Source organism: Polypterus senegalus, chromosome 4 (genome assembly GCF_016835505.1).
Source record: "Polypterus senegalus isolate Bchr_013 chromosome 4, ASM1683550v1, whole genome shotgun sequence".
Classification (NCBI taxonomy): Eukaryota; Metazoa; Chordata; class Cladistia; order Polypteriformes; family Polypteridae; genus Polypterus; species Polypterus senegalus.
In genome coordinates this window covers 211,026,586-211,047,212 of record NC_053157.1, presented here as the reverse complement: position 1 = coordinate 211,047,212, position 20,627 = coordinate 211,026,586, and the positions used below count along the sequence as shown (strand labels likewise).

Sequence of the window (20,627 nt, the reverse complement as noted above, 5' to 3'; positions counted from 1 at the left end):
CTCAAGATCCCTAGAAGATAAAAAAGGCTTGATCTTACCTAAAAGGCAAAGCTGGAAAAAGCAACTTTTGACTACAGAATTAACCTGTTTCTCAAAAAAAAAAAAAGCATGTAAAAGCAGACAATAACTTTGAGAAATGTTAGCATTTACTTCCCCGGGTGGAATTGAAGAGTCGTATAGTATGGGAGAGGAACGATCTCCTCAGTCTGTCAGTGGAGCTAGACAGTGACAGCAGTCTGTCACTGAAGCTACTCCTCTGCCTGGAGATGACACTGTTAAGTGGATGCAGTGGATTCTTCATGATTGACAGTAGTTTGCTTAGTGCCCGTCACTCTGCTACAGATGTTAAACTGTCCAACTTAACTCCTACAATAGAGTCTGCCTTCTTAACAAGTTTGTCCAGGCGTGAGGCGTCCTTCATCTTTATGCTGCCTCCCCAGCACACCACTGCCTAGAAGAGGGCACTTGCCACAACCGTCTGGTAGAACATGTGCAGCATCTTTTTGCATATGTTGAAGGATGCCAACCTTCTAAGAAAGTATAGTCGGCTCTGTCCTTTCTTACACAGAGCATCAGTATTGGCAGTCCAGTCCAATTTGTCATCCAGCTGCACTCCCAGGTATTTATAGGTCTGTACCCTCTGCACACAGTCACCTCTGATGATCACGAGGTCCATGAGGGGCCTGGGCTTCCTAAAATCCACCACCAGTTCCTTGGTCTTGCTGGTGTTCAGGTGTAAGTGGTTTGAGTCGCACCATTTAACAAAGTCTTTTATTAGCTTCATGTACTCCTCCTCCTGCTCACTCCTGATGCAGCCCACAATAGCAGTGTCATCAGCAAACTTTTGCACGTGGCAGGACTCCGAGTCGTTTTGGAAGTCTAATGTATATAGGCTGAACAGGACCAGAGAAAGTACAGTCTCCTGCGGCGCTCCTGTGTTGCTGACCACAATGTCAGACCTGCAGTTCCCAAGATGCACATATTGAGGTTTGTCTGTAAGATAGTCCACGATCCATGCCACCAGGTGTAAGTCTACTCCCATCTCACTCAGCTTGTTCCTAAGGAGCAGAGGTTGGATGGTGTTGAAGGCACTAGAGAAGTCCAAAAACATTCTTACAACACCACTGCCTCTGTCCAAGTGGGAGAGGGATCGGTGTAGCATATAGATGATGGCATCCTCCGCTCCCACCTTCACCTGGTATGGGAACTGCAGAGAGTCGAGGGTGTGGTGGACCTGTGGCTTCAGGTGGTGAAGCAGCAGCCGCTCCATGGTCTTCATCACATGTGACGCAAAGCAACAGGCCGGAATTCATTCAGCTCACTAGGACTTGATACCTTTGGTACTGGGGTGATACAACATGTTTTCCAAAGCCTCGGGACTCTCCCCTGTTCCAGGCTCAGGTTGAAGTTGCGCTGTAGAGGACTTCCCAGTTCCAACGCACAGGCCTTCAGCAGTCGTGGCGATACACCATCTGGACCTGCTGCTTTGCTGGGACGAAGTCTCACCAGCTCTATGCTTACCTGTGCTGCTGTAATTGTGGGTGGGAATGTCTCACCTATGCTGATATCAGCAGAAGGATGGTTGGAGGATGCAGTACTCCGAGGTGAGAGTGGGTTAGGGTGGTCAAACCTATTAAAGAAGTTGTTCATTTGGTTTGCTCTCTCCATGTCTCTCTCGATGGTGGCACCCTGCTTCGAGCTGCAGCCAGTGATAATCTTCATCCCATCCCACACTTCCTTCATGCTGTTATTAGGGTATAAGCACTATAAGCACCTCTGTTTTATTTTGATTCAGATCAAGAAAATTATTAGCCATCCAGGATCTTAGTTCAGAAACACAGTTGTGCAGTTGATTTATTGCAGAGTTGCAGGCGGGAATATTAACCTATGTATCATCAGTATAGCAGTGAAAAGAAATGTTAAAGTTCCTAAAAACTTTATAGTTTTGTAGTTCACCAATAGGGTGAAGGTATATAGGGAACAAAATAGGACCCAAAATGGATCCCTGAGTAACACCACATTTAAGAGGAGCAGTAGACGAAAAAGAGGAATTTAAAGTCACTGAAAAGTGTCTACTAGTCAGATATGACATAAACCAGTTAAGAGCAGCCCCTTTAAGCCCAACAAGATGTTCAAGCCGCAACAGCAATATCTCATGGTCAATAGTGTCAAAGGCAGCGGACAGGTCCATGAGGACAAGGACTGCAGTTTCACCTGAGTCAGTAATAATAGATATGTCATTGAGTACTTTAAGGAGGGCTGTCTCAACACCATGATAACACCTAAAGCCAGATTGGTAGATCTCAAATAAATTATTGGAGGTAAGGTGATCAAACAATTGATTATAAATAATTCTTTCTAATATTTTAGCCAGAAATGGCAATTGGGAAATTGGGTGAAAAAATGGCTAAAACTCCAGGATCTAATTCTGCCTTTTTTAGATAAGGATGTACCGCAGCCTGTTTAAAAAATGAGGGCACAACTCCCTTACTAATACAGCCATTGACAATGGCTAGTAAAGATGGACCCAAAACATCAAAGTGGTGGTACAATATCAAGAGGACTGAGAGCTGGTTTACGGGTGTCAATAGTTCTTTTTAACTGTGAAAGTGAGACAAGATCAAAAGATTCCAAGACAATACAATGATTAACAGTAGGAAGTTCATAGCCAGTTGGAACAATACCACAGCGAATTTTATCAATGTTACTGACAAAGAATGAAAGAAACTGCTCACATGAAAGAAGAGTGCTATTTAATCCCATCAGAGAATGAGGGTGAATGGCCACATTAATTGAATTAAATAAGACCCTAGGATTCTTATAATGATGGGATATTACATCAGAAATCATGTTTAGCTTTCTTTTTTTGTTCTTTTTTTATTTATTATATTTGTATTCATTTTATTGCAATCCATACAAATCAATCACGTTTTTTCAAAAAGAAAAAATTACGTTAAGGACAAATCGATCCCCACCCCTAAGAAAGAGAGCAAGGCAAACAGCGTGAAATTTAAGGCTTGTAAACATACCTAAATAATAAATTCTCTGTGCTTTATGAGCTTATTTTAAAATATTACTGCCATGTTTTGAAAAAGTCTGTACGGATCCTCTAACTGAGTATTTGATTTTTCCAATTTCAAATAATATAACACATCGGTTTCCCACTGACTTAAAAGTGGAGAGTTTGGGTTCTTCCAGTTTATCAGAATTAAGTCTGCGTGCCAAAAGTGTAGTGAGTGCAATCACAATTTGTTTGTCTTTCTCCACTTTAAACCCATCTGGAAGAACCCGAAACACAGCTGTTAATGGGTTAGGAGGGATTGTGAGTCCAAGGCTGTCTGAAGGTAATTAAAATTTTTGTCCAGAATAATGTTAATTTGGTGCAGGCCCAGAACATGTGACCCAGTGAGGCTGGGACTTGGTTGCAGCGTTTGCAGGTTGGATCATGCCCTGGAAACATTTTGGAGAGTTTTAGTGAGACAGATGTGCTGATATATAATTTTGAGTTGTATAATTGTATGCTTTGCATATGGAGCTCGAGTGAATTCTCTGCATTGCTACTTTCCACTCCTTTTCTGATATATTAATTGAGAGATCTTTTTCCCAGTGTCCTCTTGAATCTTTGAAAGGGAGGGATTGTAAAATGATTTTATATATTGTAGAGATGGAGTCTAAGTCCTTGAGATTGAGCAATATTTTTCCAGCATGGATGAGGGTGCAAGATGAGGAAAATCTGGAAGGTTCTGTTTAACAAAGTTCCTGATTTGAAGATAGTGAAAGAAATGTGTAGCTGGAATGTTAAATTTGGAATGTAATTGTTCATAGGATGCAAAGGCGTTGTCTATATAAAGATCTCTAAGCAAGTTAATTCCAAATTTTTCCAGATATTAAAACTGCATATGTTTGTGAAGGTTGAAAGAGGTGGTTCTCTTGCAGAGGTGCCACAGATAGAAGCTTCTCCGTCTTAAAATGCTTTCTACATTGGTTCCAGATTCTAAGTGAGTGGAGCACAATTGGGTTATTAGTATATTGCCGATAAGTGTGTTTATTGGAGCACAGAGCAAGGAATAAAAAGAAGTACTGCAGGATTTTACTTCTATTGTGGACCAAGCCTGTGTATGTTCTTCTATTTGTGTCCAGGTTCTTATCGCCTGTATATTTGCTGCCCAGTAATAAAACTGGAAGTTAGGTAGAGCCTTCTGCCTTTTGTCTTTGTAGGGTCGCTCTTTTGATGCGTGGATGTTTTGAATTCCAAATAAATGAGGTTATTGTTGAATCTAATTGCTTAAAGAATGATTTATTAATGTATATTGGAATGTTTTGAAATAAAAAAAGGAGCTTAGGAAGAATATTCATCTTAACAGTGTTAATTCTTCCAGCTAGTGTGAGATGAAGGGTTGACCATCTATTCAAGTCTCGCTTAATTTTTTCCATGCAGACAGAGAAATTTTGTTGATAAAGAGCTTTATGTTTACTTGTGATGTTTACCCCAGGTATTTAAACTGTTCTGCAATGATAAAAGGTAGGGTATCTAATCTAATATTATATGCTTGAGAATTCACTGGAAAGAGTACACTTTTATTCAGATTAATTCTGAGACCAGAGATCTTTTGAAATTCTGTGAGTGCTGCTAAGACTGCAGGCACAGAATTTTCTGGGTCTGATATATACAGTACCATATCATCTGCATATAATGAGATTTTCTGTTCCAGTCCTTCTCTGCTAATCCCCTTTATCTGATCAGTATTTCGACAATGTATTGCCAGTGGTTCAATGGCAATTGCAAACAGTAGGGGCATCCTTGCCTAGTACCACGTTCTAGTTTAAAGTAGTCTGAGCAAGTGTTGTTGATACAAACTGAAGCTTCTGGGTTAGTATACAGTAATTTAATCCATGCACAAATGTTGGGCCAAACCCAAACTTCTCCAATGTAGTAAAAGGTATTTCCATTCAATCATGTCAATGCTTTTCTGCATCCAATGATAATAATATTTCTGGGGTGTTTGATTTAGTTGGTGAGTATATTACATTAAACAGGGTCGAAGATTTGAAGATAAGTGTCGCCCCTAATAAATCCAGTTTGATCTTGTGATATTACAGAGGGGAGCAATTTCTCCATCCTTCTAACTATGATTTTAGTGAGTATTTTAACGTCATTATTCAGAAGTGAAATTGATCTGTATGATGCACATTGTAATAAGTCCTTATTTTGTTTTGGAAAACAGTGATTAGTGCTTGGCGAAAGGTTTGAGGAAGAGATTGGTTATCTCTGGCTTCTGTAAATGTTGCTAATAGGAGGGGAGCTAGCTGAGCGGAGAATTTCTTGTAAAATTCTGCAGGGTAGCCATCAGGGCCTGCTGCTTTCCCGTCTTGGAGTGACTTTATAGCATCTAGTAATTCTGATAATGCCAGAGGTTTATCAAGTTCCTCTGCACTAAAAGTGTCTATTTGTGGTATCTGTAATGTATCCAGAAATGCATTAGATTGTGTATTGTCTTCTTTAAACTCAGTAGTATATAGGGATTTATAGTAGTCTCTGAAAGTGTGCATTATATTTTTGTGGTCGACGATTTTATCTCGGTTCACGTTGGTGATTACTGAGATTGCTTTGCGCACTTCCTGCTTGTGAATTTGTTGAGCTAAAAGCTTATTAGCTTTCTCTCCATATTCATAGTAATAATGTCTGGATTTATAAATTAGTTGTTCAGTTTCTTTAGTTGTCAAGAGGTTTAGTTCTGAATGTAGAGCCTGCCTTTTCCTATGTAGAGTCTCGCTTGGTAGTCTGGCATGTTCTTCATCTATTCTAGTAATTTCACTTTTTATCTCTGCTACTTTCTTGGTTTCTAATTTATTTCTGTGGGAAAGATATGAGATAATCTGTCCTCTTAAGAAGGCCTTAAGAGTTTCCCAGAGTATTCCTGCAGAGCTCTCTGAGGATGTATTTGTCTCTAGAAAGAAGTTGATTTGTTTGGATATATTCTGTACAATTCTCATCTGCTAATAGAAGCAAGTTGAGACGCCATCTGCCGGGTAAGTGTATGGGGCTTAGTAACTTTAGCTCCAAGATCATCGGTGCGTGGTCAGAAATAACAATAGCATCATATTTGCAAGATTTAATCATAGGCAAGAAGTTATTGGATATAAAGAAATAATCGATCCTTGAGTAGCAATGATGTACTGGTGAGTAGAAAGAATATGTTCTTGAGTTTGGGTTTAAAAACCTTCAGTGGTCTGATAAGTTGTGATCAGTTCTAAACTTTGTAATTATCTTTGCGGTGTTAGATGCCGTTCCCCCTGTGGAAGAAGTCCTATCTAACACAATTAAAGTCCCCAGTCATTATAATTTTATGAGTATTCAGATTGGGAATGAATGCAAATAAATTATGTATAAATTCCTTATCAACATTAGGTGCATAAACATTTATCAAGATCATTTTACAGTTAGATAAGTCTCCCATGACCATTACATATCTCCCTTCAGGATCCAATACTACATCTGATGCTACAAATGGGACTGTTCTATGTATGAGAATTCCCACACCTCTAGTTTTCTTTGTAAAACTGGAATGGAACATTTTTGCAGCCGGAACTGATCGTTGCTTAATAAATGGGTCTCATGTAAAAATACTATTTCAGCGTTAAGACCTTTTAGGTGAGAGAGTACTTTCTTTCTTTTTAATTCGTGATTCAGGCCTTTAACATTCCAGCTCATGAAGTTAACTGTCCCATCAAGGAGACATTGATTCTGAGTTTTTGATGTCATTTTATAGTCTTAACTGGAAGTGAGACAGCTTTGGCCTTAATTTCCTATTTCTCCTAGAGTTATTGCCATGCAGCCTATTATTACGTTGGTAGTTATAATTATAAAGATTAAAAGGAGAGATTAGGTATAGATCAAGCCTGCACTCTTTCCCCTCCCTCCCTAAACTCCCATCCTCCCTTTTTGCCTCTCCACGTGAGGCTAGAACCCACTTCAGACAGTCCCGGTCCTGTGACATACCCAGAGACAGAGCACATCCAAAGCAAAAACAAGCCCCCACGCAGCGGCATTTTAGGGTAAAAAAATAGAGATATATATTACCAATATAGTCTAAAAAAATTTGTGCACTTAAAATATATATATATATATATATATATATATATATATATGTAATCTTCAGCAATCTTAGTGTATTAAGATAATACACCTGGATAATAAACCCGGGGAATGGTGTTAGAAATTTGTCCAGAATAAGCATAATAAGTCTTAATGCAATAATAGCAATAACAAGAAACCAAGGGTATGATGTTGAACAGTCTCATTTAGGGTAGAGAGAAAATATTTAGATAAAAAAAGAGAAAAAAGAAAAAGTAATTGAGCACAATAAAACATAAACAGATAGCGCCTAGTAATAATGAGTAATAATGAGAATATATAATGATAAAAACCCGTATTTTAAACAAATAGATCAGACAGTAGATTATTAATCCTTGCCATATCATTAACGGCCATGACTCACTATTATATATCAGAATAGTCCCGGGATCAGCTTTCTTAATTCCTTTTCTGCTTCTTCCTTGCTAGCGAAGACATAGAATTGACCCTGCAGTTCCACTTTTAGTTTGGCCGGATACAAGAGGCTGTATTTCACGTAGGCTTGCCGTAACCGCTGCTTAATGTTGTATAAGGCTGCTCGTTTAGTAGTTGTTCCTAGAGAGAAGTCAGGGAAGATACGAATGTGGTTGTTTTCAAACATAATCTCTTGCTTGTTTCTGAGGAGTGCCATTACCTCTAGCTCAAATGACAATCTTTCAAAGCAAATAATCAAAGATCTAGGTCTAATGGTATTTGATCCGCGTACGCGGTAAGCCACTGCTATCTCAGAATCTACTTTAAAGTCCTCCCCGATTTATTTTAGAAAAAAGTTCACCTGCGAATTTCACAGGGTTTGGACTTTCTCGATTCTCAGGAAGACCTTCAATTCTGACATTATTACTTCTGCTTCCATCTTCCAAAGCAGCCAGTCTGTCTCCGAGTTTTTTGCATTCAGAGCTGACATTTACTGCTTTTTCTTCGGCACTGGCAGCTACATTTTCTGCTAGTTCAATCCGAGTCGTGAATGTCTCCTTGAGATCCTCTAGTTGATCAGTAAGCATGCTCAGTTTAACCGAATTTTCCTGAATGTGTTCTTCAATTTTACCCAGCACCTGTCACAGCTCCAGTTGCAGCTCCTGTCGGAGCCTTTCATTTGCCTGTTGTGGCTTCTGTCGCAGCCTTTCATTTGCCTGTTGCAGCTCCTGTCGCAGTCTTTCATTTGCCTGTTGCAGCTCCCGTCTCTTATTTGCCTTTACCCTTGTCTTCTCATTTGCCTTCTCGCTTTTCTTTATATCTTGCATGAGCTCAGCGAACATCACCTTCAGTTCAAACAGTTCAATTGTGCTTTCTTGTACCGCAGGTGAAGCAGCAGGCTCTACTGTAGCCAGTGTCCCTGCTGTTCCCGGCTCGCGTGGAGTACTTGAAACCGCGGACTGCAAGGCCTTTTCCAGTTTCAGGTGATCTTCTCCGATCGGCGAGCTATCGAGACCTGGACTCACGATCGTACAGGGTGCGCACAAAGTCCGTATATCCCTATCTTTAGGAGCATTTACAGGAATAACCATGACAATTTGGTTCCTGTGGGCATCAGCCCAAGTCCTCCTGGTATTTCGAGAAGTGTTTCCGACATCCTGTCTGGTGCTACCACCTGCACAACAACGTGGCGGTCGTTCAAAGACGAAGTGATGGGTGACACAAGTGTTTTCACGATCGTGGAGCGTTTGGTGGCGACTGTGTGGGTTCATGAGCAGCCTGTTACTGGGAAATCGATCAAAAATGTCAAGGATGACTTTGTTGTGCGTTTTGGGAGGGCATCGCCGACAAAGAGGACGTTGTTGCAGTGGGAGAAGAAGGCTTTTGCAACGAAGACCATCCACAAGGCATGAAACGTGTGCAGATGTGGCAGAGTTTGTCCAACGATCTCCAATGAAATCCACTCGTAAACGTGCTGCTGAGTTGGGAATAGCGGAATTGACAATGCAAAAACACATCAAACAGGACTTGCAAATGAAATGTTGGCGTCCATTGCACCTTAATGAGTTATCAGCTGCCGACTTGGACAGACGTCAGGAAGCTTGTGATCTGATGCTGCACCAATTTCCAGCAAATGCTGAGAAGGAAAAGGTTATGTTCTCTGGCAAGTGCGCAACTTATTGCAGCTCCTGCAATCGAAACGTGTTTTCAAAATCCTCCAAAAGATAGGGGTATATGGACTTATATTTTATGTGTGTGTGTGTGTATAAGCGTCACATTCTATTGCTGACTTTAGCAATGTTGTGTCCATACACTCTAGGCCTGTGTATTCCCTGCTTTACACACATTACACAGCTGATTGTACTTTCTGATCAGTACTTACTGATTTGTACTTAATTTACTAAGGCAAGACTTGTCCATCACACTTCTCCAGCTTGAGATGATATGACTGTGTATAAGAAAGGAATAGCCACTTGAGATTACTGACAACCAGCCTCTGTTATCACATGCTTTAGCACTGCATCTGTGTACTTCAGTGTAATCAAGTGCTCAGAGTGACACTGGCTAACATTTTCTGTTTTTTGAAGAGTTACACAACACTGGACAAAGAAACAAACAGAAAAAATTGGAGAAAATTGCTCTCATCCAAATAACAACAACATAACATCCAAGTAACAACAATAGTTAAAATGGAGCAAACATAGGTGGAGAATATTTAATAAGCCGACAAGAAATGAATTACACTTTTAATAAATATTTTTTTTTGTAAAAGTCATGTTGTTATGGTCATTCCATTCCTAGAAGCAGTTTTTGTAATTGCTCTTTAGATGTTTCTTATAAATGTGCAAATAACTGAGTTAATATTTGGTATTTATTCTCATACTTATGTATGGTTGCAAGCTTTTGGTAATGGCTGAAAAAATTAAATGAGGTTTCTGCACACTGTTTTTTGTACCTCAGAGAATAGCTTTTGGTTTTCATTGTTTGAAAGGAGGTAATTTAGGTGGTTTGGGCATTATGTTAGTATGCTTCTGCTCACCTCTTTCAGAGATTTATGGGGCCCAGCCCACTGGGAGAAAGCCAAGGGGGCAGATACAGGACATGTAAATATATATAATCATGGAAAGATTATATACTGTATCTTGACTTTACTGAAAGTTAGGGTATTCCTCAAGAAGTGTTTGAAGACTTTGGTGAGGAGAGGAAGGAAGAGTCATGCCACCTGAGTTTGTTTTTTTTTTTTTTTTTACTGTCTTGTTCCTCACCAGGAAAACACTAATGGAAATAATGAAGAAGATATATGATAAAGTACTTAATTTAATGGTTAGGGAATGATCAGGCAGTCAGATACAGTGAATACTCCCATCATACAGACATTTATTAGTTAATTTGAGTGAAGCACTGAGACAGTGACTGAAACAATGGATAAATATTACAATACTCGCACTTCTGCCTTTTTTTGCCTTTTTTGGTACAGTGTTGATTTTTAGACCTTATGGTTTATTGTTCTCCTAATTTCTAATACCAACAGTGCAATAAATTGGGAGTTTGAAGGAGGTATGACCACTACACCCAGTACTTTTTTTTTCTTTAAGTATATTTATATCGGTAAGACAGTAAGTTTGCAGAAAAAAGAAATGTGAGTTGAATATGATAATGCAGCAGTTTGTTATTTAGGAGTTGAACATTTTCATCACTCCTTTAACCATCTCTTGTTAAATTTTTGCTTTTGTCCAAATACAAAATACCGCTTGCCAAACTAAAATGTAAAACTTCCATGGAGTGTTTTAAATGTCAAAGTGTGGAAAGGCATGTGAGTTGTTTGTCTATTTACTGTTGTATTTTTTTTTTCTGTGCTTTTACAATACAGTAGTCATAGAGCAAAGCTCTACAAATTAAAAAAGGCTTTAAAAATATTAGCAGAAAAAGATTTTCTAATGCAGCTCTTACAACTCTGCAGTTTGTTCTGAGAATATTTTACACTGTAAAGTAAAACAACCAAGTAATTCCTTTTTCAAAGCCAAAGAGTAATGCCCTTATATAAGGAATAGGAAAATATCTTGGTTATATAAGATATGTGATGCGCCAGCACTTCATTTGGAGATTACAGAGCTCCCTGACATCATCATGTTAGGTGCAATTGATATGCTTTGGCTGTTGTCCTTATAATCTATATATATAATTTACTAAGGCAAGACAACCATGGAAAGCACGGCGGAAAGGGCGTAGATTCACTCAGCCACCGACAAGTAAGACACCTATGGCGCACGCAGGGAGGAGCCACGCCCACCAACTCCTGGCACCTCCGAGCCACTTTGACTGTTCATAGAGGCAAGTTTCTCGCAGAGGTGAATCGCCATATGCAGCGCGTAAAACAGTTTGCAATGGGTATCCCATGGGTTCCTTAAAACAATCCTTTCCAACTGAGATTAAAACACAATGAAGTAAGCAGTCTTTAAAAACCGAGTTTTCGGTTACGAAGCACGACCGCGTGCACAATAGTAAACTGTTTTACACGCTACATACAGCAATTTGCATCCGCGACAAACATGCGTCTTCTTCAGTCACGGACAATTATATGTTGCTCTCTGCAGAGTTCCATCTTTTCATTCACTTTCTGTTGTATCCTCAAACCCTCCCTTTTTAGACAACTGTGTCTTTCCAGAAGTGTTCAACCATCAATAAATAATTATGCGGCGTTTGTTATGCTGTGGCTTCACTATTGTGTTGTATTTTGCTCTCTCCAGGGTTCATTCTTTTCATTCACTTACTGTTGTATTCTCACACCAACCCGTTTTAGACAACCGTGTCTTTCCAGAAGTGCTAGCATTCAATTAATAATTATGCATGAGATTGAGCGCGTGTCTACCAGGCGCAGAGAGGCGTGGTAAGCCGTTGAACCCTATTCGGGCTGCAAACCGTGGAATTCCCACTAAGTGCGACTCATACGCTCCCACTGGTTGCATCCCTACCCTTTGTGCACACCTCCCCTCCCACCTTGCGACTACCATGGTCGGGTGTCTTGGTGGATTATATATAGAAAAACTGCCAAAACCGCACAGAGCAATGAAACGTCTAAGTGAGTCACAGATGCATCTGGACTGTGTAAAGACGACAGCGACTCCAGTGACGAGTTGGAGGTGGGCACATGAGCGGGCAGTGCATACTGAACGAGAAATCAGCAGAGTAGCATGATGGAGGAAGCTGAGTGGACGTCCTTCTCCTCTCCTGCCGTTCCACACTCCGTGCCTGAGTGCAGTGGACTCGCATCCCTCCATCTGGCAGGAGGAGGCGCGATGAGGGTCCGCCAGTTTTCAGTCATAGACGATTGTGTGTTGGTTCGTTCCATGCATTGTTACAATGTTGCTTTTCTTGCTGATTTATTACATTACCGATTTTTCAAATGTTAATTTTCTCCCTGTGCTTAAAAATCATTAAAAAATCGGCCTGATTATGCGGCATATGGTACGCCACGGGTTGGCTAGTCTTAATTAGTTTACTCAAAAGAATTGCATTGCATCTATTTTCTCCCGTTTTCATTTGGAAATGATTGTTACACATTCATTTTTTTTGTTCATCCCATTTTACTTAGCTGTGTTCTGTAAGCTGGAAGTGAAGGGTGGTAGCTATTATTTACTCATATTATTTATTCATCACTTAATTAACAAAACTATAGTGTTACACCTGTCATAAAGCAGTTATATAGTTTTGCCTAATTATGCTAAAATATCTAGATAAGTCAGGAATAAGGTTAAGCTTTCTACGGGGGAATTATGTGTTACAAGAGATACATGAAGTCTACACAACTGTTCAAAGTGTTTTTTGTGTAAAAGGAATGAAACCCAGATCAAATCATGTCAGAGCTTTTTCCACCTTTATTGTGAAATTGCAGCCTATTTAAAGAACATGAAAAATCAATAAACTTTCAGGATGAAAAAATTTAAATCAAAAACTTTTAAAAACCTGGTTGCACAAGTGTACACATCCTATTATAATTAAGAATGTGGCTGCGTTCAGAATCAACCAATCCAATTAAGTCTAATACTAAATAGCAGTTAGCATACACCTGCCATCAATTACAGTGCTTCCATATAAAATCAAGCCGTTTATATAGGATTATCCTGACATCTTTTTGAATGCTTCCTAATGTAAAAACCAAGGTCTACAAAGTGCTTTTAAAATATGAACAGGTTGTTTAAATGTATTGATCAGGTCAGAGTATAAAAAAATATCCAAGGCATTAGGTACAGTCATGGCCGAAATTATCGGCACCCCTGGAATTTTCCCAGAAAATGCACTATTTCTCCCAGAAAATTGTTGCAATTACAAATGTTTTAGTATGCAAATGTTTATTTCCTTTATGTGCATTGGAACAACACAGAAAAACAGAGAAAAAAAGCCAAATCTGACATCATGACACACAGAAATCCAGACAAAATTATTGGCACCTTTTCAAAATTGTGGGTAAATCGTTTTATTTCAAGCATATGATGCTCGTTTGAACTCACCTGTGGCAAGAAAAAGGTGTTGGCAATATAGCAATCAAACCTGAAGCCAGTTAAAACGGAGAAAAGTTGACTCAACCTTTCTGTTGTGTGTCTGAGTGTGCCACACTAAGCATGGAGAAGAGAATGAAGAGCAGAGAATTGTCTGAGAACTTGAGAACAAATATTGTGGAAAAATATCAACAATCTCAAGGCTACAAGTCCATCTCCAGAGATCTTCATGTTCCTATGTCCACTGTGTGCAACATAATCAAGAAGTTCACAAAACATGGCACTGTAGCTAATCTCCCTGGACGTGGACGGAAGATAAAAATTGATAAAAGACTGCAACGAAGGAAAGTCCGAATGGTGTATAAACAGCCCCAATCAACTTCAAAACATATTCAAGCTGTTCTGCAGACTCAGGGTACAACAGTTTCAGCTCGAACTATTCGTCGACATCTGAACCAAATGAAACACTATGGCAGGAGAGCCAGGAGGACCCCACTGCTGACACAGAAACATAAAAAAGCCAGACTGGAGTTTGCCAAAATATACTTGAGGATGCCAAAATCCTTCTGGACAGATGAGACCAAGGTAGAGCATTTTGGTAAAGATCATCATTCTGCTGTTTACAGAAAATGGAATGATGCCTACGAAGAAAAGAACACAGTACCTACAGTCAAACATGGTGGAGGTTCTAAGATGTTTTGGGGATGTTTTGCTGTCTCTGGCACTGGATGCCTTGACTGTGTGCAAGGCATCATGAAATCTGAAGACTACCAAAAGAAATTGGGGCGCAATGTAGGGCCCAGTGTCAGAAACCTGTGTCTGCGTCAGAGGTCATGGGTGTTCCAGCAGGACAATGACCCACAAGAGAAAGCACTGGAGAGTTCTGAAGTGGCCAGCAATGAGTCCAGATCTAAGTCCGATTGAACACTTATGGACAGATCTCAAAATTGCTGTTGGGAGAAGGTGCCCTTCAAATCTGAGAGACCTTGAGCAGTTTGCAAAAGAAGAGTGGTCGGAATTTCCAGTTGAGAGGTGTAACAAACTAGTTGATGGTTATAGGAAGCGCTTGATTTCAGTTATTTTTTCCAAAGGGCGTGCAACCAAATATTAAGTTGAGGGTGCCAATAATTTTGTCCAGCCCGGTTTTTGAGTTTTGTGTGAAATGATGTCAGATTTGGCTTTTTTTCTCTGTTTTTTTAGTGTTGCTCCAATGCACATAAAGGATATAAACATGTGTTTACCAAAACATTTATAATTGCAACAATTTTCTGTGAGAAATGGTGCATTTTCTGGGAAAATTCCAGGGGTGCCGATAATTTCGGCCATGACTGTATACTATAGAGCACAGTGAGGACAATTATCATCATCAAATGGAAAAAATGTGGCACCATAGTGACGCTACCATGAACAGGATATTCCCTCCAAAATTGATTTGAAGACATGGATTAACCTGGTCAAGGAAGCTTCCAAGAGTCACGTGGCAATATTAAAGTTGCAGGACTTCCTGGCAAGTACTGGTTGCTACAAGTGTGTGACAACAACTTGCTATATTCTTATTCTTGGTTATGGGATAGGGTAGCAAAATGGAAAGTAATTTCTTACGAAGAAAAACATCCAAGCCTGGCTAGATTCTATAAAAAATACATCCAACCTCCCAAAGCCATGTGTTACTCTGTAATGAGACTAAGGTTGAACTTTGTGGTTTTAACTGCAAAAAGTATTTTTGGTGCAAAAACAATACAGCACATCACCAAAATAACACAATACCTACAGTGGAGCATGGTGGCCACAGTATGTGGCTCTATTACCCCTTATTCCTGTGGCACCTCCCAAAGCATAAAAAATCCTGACATTTTAACAAGGTTGTGTAGACTTTTCCTATTCACTGTATATGTTTCCATCTGTATCTCTGGAATACTTTACTATATAAAAAAATAGCTGTGTTAAGCAGCTTCGCCCAGGAAACTTCATGAGACAATATCGGTGTGTCAGAAGTACTATGTAACCAAGTACTTTTCTGTATATAGTATTTGCAGTTTTTTCAATCAATGGCTAATATAATTGGCCGGCAGTGTGGTGTAGTGGTAAAGGCTTAGGACATATGACTTCAAACACTGAGGTTCTGGGTTTAAATCTTGCTACTGACACTATATCACCAGCCTGCTCTCCATCTGGGAAAGCAAAACAAAATGCAACCAATTTTATTTCAAATCTTTTAAGTAACCTCAGACAAAGGTATCAGTCAAGTAATGGTATAGGGAATTGGAGCTGCTAAATAATGAACATGCTATATACAGCTGTCGATGAGTAAAACATTCCTACAATAGATCAATTAACACTAGAATCCCTGAAGCCTGTGTAAATTGAGCAGTTTATTTTTCTGTGGTTTTACTCTTGAATGAAAACACACTTGTTTAGTTATACCTTTTGTGAAATTGTTTGATATTTTGAGTTCAGTCTTCACACATTACACATTTCATGTCAACATTTTGTCATTTACTAGAACATATATAAGAAAATTTCTGTTTAGGTATGTGTTCAACATTTCTTGCCTCACATTTCCTGTCATCCTATATTTACACAGTTCGTTGTAGACATGGAACACACATGAAATGCATGTATTTAATATAATGATATATTATTTTCCTACAGAATTCCAGACACATCATTCCCAGATAAACTTCAGTTGTGAAAATTTTGTATTTGACTTCAGCTGCCTTGCTAAGGGTTTGACTGCCTGCCACTGATTGACATACAGTGGTGTGAAAAACTATTTGCCCCCTTCCTGATTTCTTATTCTTTTGCATGTTTGTCACACAAAATGTTTCTGATCATCAAACACATTTAACCATTAGTCAAATATAACACAAGTAAACACAAAATGCAGGTTTTAAATGATGTTTTTTATTATTTAGGGAGAAAAAAATCCAAACCTACATGGCCCTGTGTGAAAAGTAATTGCCCCTTGTTAAAAACCTAACTGTGGTGTATCACACCTGAGTTCAATTTCCGTAGCCACCCCCAGGCCTGATTACTGCCACACCTGTTTCAATCAAGAAATCACTTAAATAGGAGCTGCCTGACACAGAGAAGTAGACCAAAAAGCACCTCAAAAGCTAGACATCATGCCAAGATCCAAAGAAATTCAGGAACAAATGAGAACAGAAGTAATTGAGATCTATCAGTCTGGTAAAGGTTATAAAGCCATTTCTAAAGCTTTGGAACTCCAGCGAACCACAGTGAGAGCCATTATCCTCAAATGGCAAAAACATGGAACAGTGGTGAACCTTCCCAGGAGTGGCCGGCCAACCAAAATTACCCCAAGAGCGCAGAGACGACTCATGCGAGAGGTCACAAAAGACCCCAGGACAACGTCTAAAGAACTGCTGGCCTCACTTGCCTCAATTAAGGTCAGTGTTCACGACTCCACCATAAGAAAGAGACTGGGCAAAACGGCCTGCATGGCAGATTTCCAAGACGCAAACCACTGTTAAGCAAAAGAACATTAGGACTCGTCTCAATTTTGCTAAGAAACATCTCAATGATTACCAAGACTTTTGGGAAAATACCTTGTGGACTGATGAGACAAAAGTTGAACTTTTTGGAAGGCAAATGTCCCGTTACATCTGGCGTAAAAGGAACACAGCATTTCAGAAAAAGAACATCATACCAACAGTAAAATATGGTGGTGGTAGTGTGATGGTCTGGGGTTGTTTTGCTGCTTCAGGACCTGGAAGGCTTGCTGTGATAGATGGAACCATGAATTCTACTGTCTACCAAAAAATCCTGAAGGAGAATGTCCGGCCATCTGTTCGTCAACTCAAGCTGAAGCGATCTTGGGTGCTGCAACAAGACAATGACCCAAAACACACCAGCAAATCCACCTCTGAATGGCTGAAGAAAAACAAAATGAAGACTTAGGAGTGGCCTAGTCAAAGTCCTGACCTGAATCCAATTGAGATGCTATGGCATGACCTTAAAAAGGCGGTTCATGCTAAAAAACCCTCAAATAAACTAGTGTCCATGGCAGCAGACAGTGCATCAGCAGTGTGTTCTGAAAACAGTGGTGTTGTGGGATTATTGAAAGCAAAATTAAACCAGGTTTCTTTGTCTGGTCCTTTTACTTCTGCATCAGGAAGCTCTGTGTGGCAAAAGTCTACAAATGAAAGAAGTTATGGACATTGTTATTAAGACGGTTAATTTTATACGAGCAAGAGGTCTCAACCACAGGCAGTTCACTTTATTCTTGTGTGATATGGACACTGAATATGGAGAGCTTGCTGTATCATACCGAAGTGCCGATGGTTGAGTCAGGGAAAATGTGTTGAAGAGAATTTTTACTTTAATGCAGGAGTTAGCGCTTTTTATGGCATTGAAAGATAAAGACGTTTGCCAACTTTTTGATCTGTCTTTCTGTCAGATTTAGTGTTCTTACAGATGTCATGGAACACCAACGCACTCAACTTGAGGCTTCAGGGTCCAAAGCAGATTATTACGATGATGAATGACAGTGTCAGATCATTCAGATGTATGACTAGCAGTTTTTTCTATGTGTGGCCCGTATATCCAGCTGAGTTTGAGACCCCTGGCATAAAGCATATTCTCAGTGGAGTGCATACCAATTAAGTTAGGATTATATTAATAAATATCGACAAATAAAAAAAAGCATTTGTCAGCTATTTTTGTTTTTTCTATAATGTTACTAAATTTCATTCAAATTTATTAAGGCTTTGTTGAGATTTTGGTGTATTTAGATTTTCTGTTGCATGCTGGATTTCTATCCCTATATATTGGCATACATTTCTTAGCGGAGAGCTATTGCCCTAGGTGCTAAAATAGAAAATAGTGTTTTGTTGAGGAGTGAGTGAATGAACAATTTATAACAATTATATATAAATTTGGATTACATCCTTTTTGTGGTGAGGAATAGTTGATTGAAATGGAGTAAGGTCAGCTGCAAAGTGGCACTGTCGTTGAACTAGTTCTATTAAAATCTTGCCACATGTCACTTATCTTTTATGTTGTTTTTCTTTTTCAGGTACTTGCTGCCCAGGATCTGGTAGACTTTTCTCCAGTGTACCGATGTTTACATATATATACTGTGCAGGTAAATGGGCACCTGTTAAACATTTTTTGCTTTATGGCTTTAACCAGATAGCATAGACTCATCTAAATATACTTTTTTCACCTAACATTTTAGTCTAGGTTGTTCATTTTGAATGAATGTGCTTTTGTGATTAGATATAACTTTATCATAATACAAAAACTGGGCAATATTGATTGAACTTTATTGCACCTTTTGTTGAGTAGGTTTTATTCATGTAGTTACACTTTGTAGGGTAAGAAGTGGCAGTGGGCACATTCCCAAATATTTCTGTGTAGTCTAGCCAAGTCAAAAGGCTTCTGTCTTCGTAATTATTTGTTTCAAGTGCTGAAGTGATTGGTTGAAACGGAAAAATGTTTCACATCCTTTCACTGCTCTTTTTACAGCTTAATTTTCCTCTCTTTAAAAAAATGTTTCCAAATTTGATTGTACTTTAAAGGATTTATTTTTTTATCAAAAGCAAGTGGAAAGAACAGTCTGTTTAAAAGGCGTGAACCTGGGTTGAAGGCTGGAATATAGAATCATTACTTTGTGATAGCATCTGTTTATATTGGAGAGGTCAAGAAGGCATAGGTCAGTATGAACTGTTGGTGACTCTGAGAAAATAAAAAAAGTGTTTTGAATGCTTGTCCTTATTATTGTTGTTGTTTAGTGTATGACCGTTGGTTTACCCCAAAGATTATGGAAAGCTGAAAATGCTCAAAGATAAGTTTTATTATTAATCTGTTTATAGTTTGTCTTTCTTACTGTTTTTGTTTTTTACTGAGTTTATCAGTAAAGGGTAACAGTTAAGGCATTTTAAGTAATGAGGTGTAAAATTACGGCACCTGTGAACCTCTTTCAGAAGCTTCAATAGCTAAATATTATTTATTAAAGTTCCTGAGCTCAAGACAGTGGTCATGATGCCTTGATTATGGATTTTACTTTCAACCATGTTGTTTTATCTCATACTTCTGTTTGAATTCTACAAATTAATTGTTTCTTGGAAGACGGAACAGCTTTGCTACAATTGGCATTTTTCCAGTTTTTGTTAAGTGATTTTGCATATTTTACTAGCTTTTAAATCAGGTTCATTTGTTTTTTTTGTATGCTCTTTGGCTTTAAATTGCATGCTTCTGGCTGTAAGTATACATATTTCATTAGTAATGCTAGGATAAGAAGACACCAAACATGGAATATTACTATTTTGTACTTAATTCTTGTGAAAAGAAATTCATAAAAAAAATAATTTGCAAGTGACTTGTTTTGAAATGTTTTATTGAATTCAAAGAAGTACCCTTACCTAGTACATAAGCCAAAAATTACACCTATAATATTTATTTAAAGCAGTTACTGAGTGATTTCTGCCATACTTTAGGCAAATCTCTGAGATGAAAAAAAAAATTGCCTAAAATAAGGAAATTGCCACTCTTCACATTTGATTTCCCCATGTGTCTTCTCCTCTGTATTTGAACCGTCATTTATAATGTGTTTGAGATTAGTGTATTTCTTTGACGGATTAAATATTCTTATAATATCAGTGAAAAATCTTCTGTTTGCCAAGAAGAAATTAATAATAGAAGGCAAGTAGAAATGCAATAATGCCTTTTTTAATAAGATGTATGAAAAAAGCAATTTTTAATGATGTTAATGATAAATGACTTTAGAGGAAATTGATTCATATTTTATATATGTGGTTAATACTAACTACACACCTTATTTAATTTAATCCATCATTTTCATTATCAAGTCCACTTAATACAGATATTTAGTTAATGGAGGGACAGAGTGTATCCTTGTTGTATTGTGCTTGAGGATGAAACCAATAATGGATGCAGTACTAGTTAATTCCATGATGTAATTATGTTAAATCCCTCACTTCCTCAAACCTAACCAATTTAGAGACCTAATGTAACCCAACATTTGTAACTTTGGGATACGGAAGGAAATCTGCACAAACATGGAGAAAAAGTACAGTAGCAACAATAACTGAGGAATT

General features: G+C 38.6%; 1 protein-coding gene across 6 annotated transcripts in view; it reads left to right on the top strand.

Annotated features, from left to right (window-relative positions):
- Positions 1–20,627, top strand: part of exoc6b (exocyst complex component 6B) — a 608,337-nt gene that overhangs the window by 317,730 nt on the left and 269,980 nt on the right. For all 6 annotated transcript variants that reach the window (XR_005633442.1, XR_005633443.1, XM_039751926.1 and 3 more), the window contains exon 8: positions 18,584–18,652. Coding sequence is in view for 4 of the 6 variants with exons in the window: in XM_039751926.1 (XP_039607860.1) it covers positions 18,584–18,652 (69 nt within the window). In the remaining 2 variants the exon portion in view is untranslated. The remainder of the gene's footprint in view (positions 1–18,583; positions 18,653–20,627) is intronic.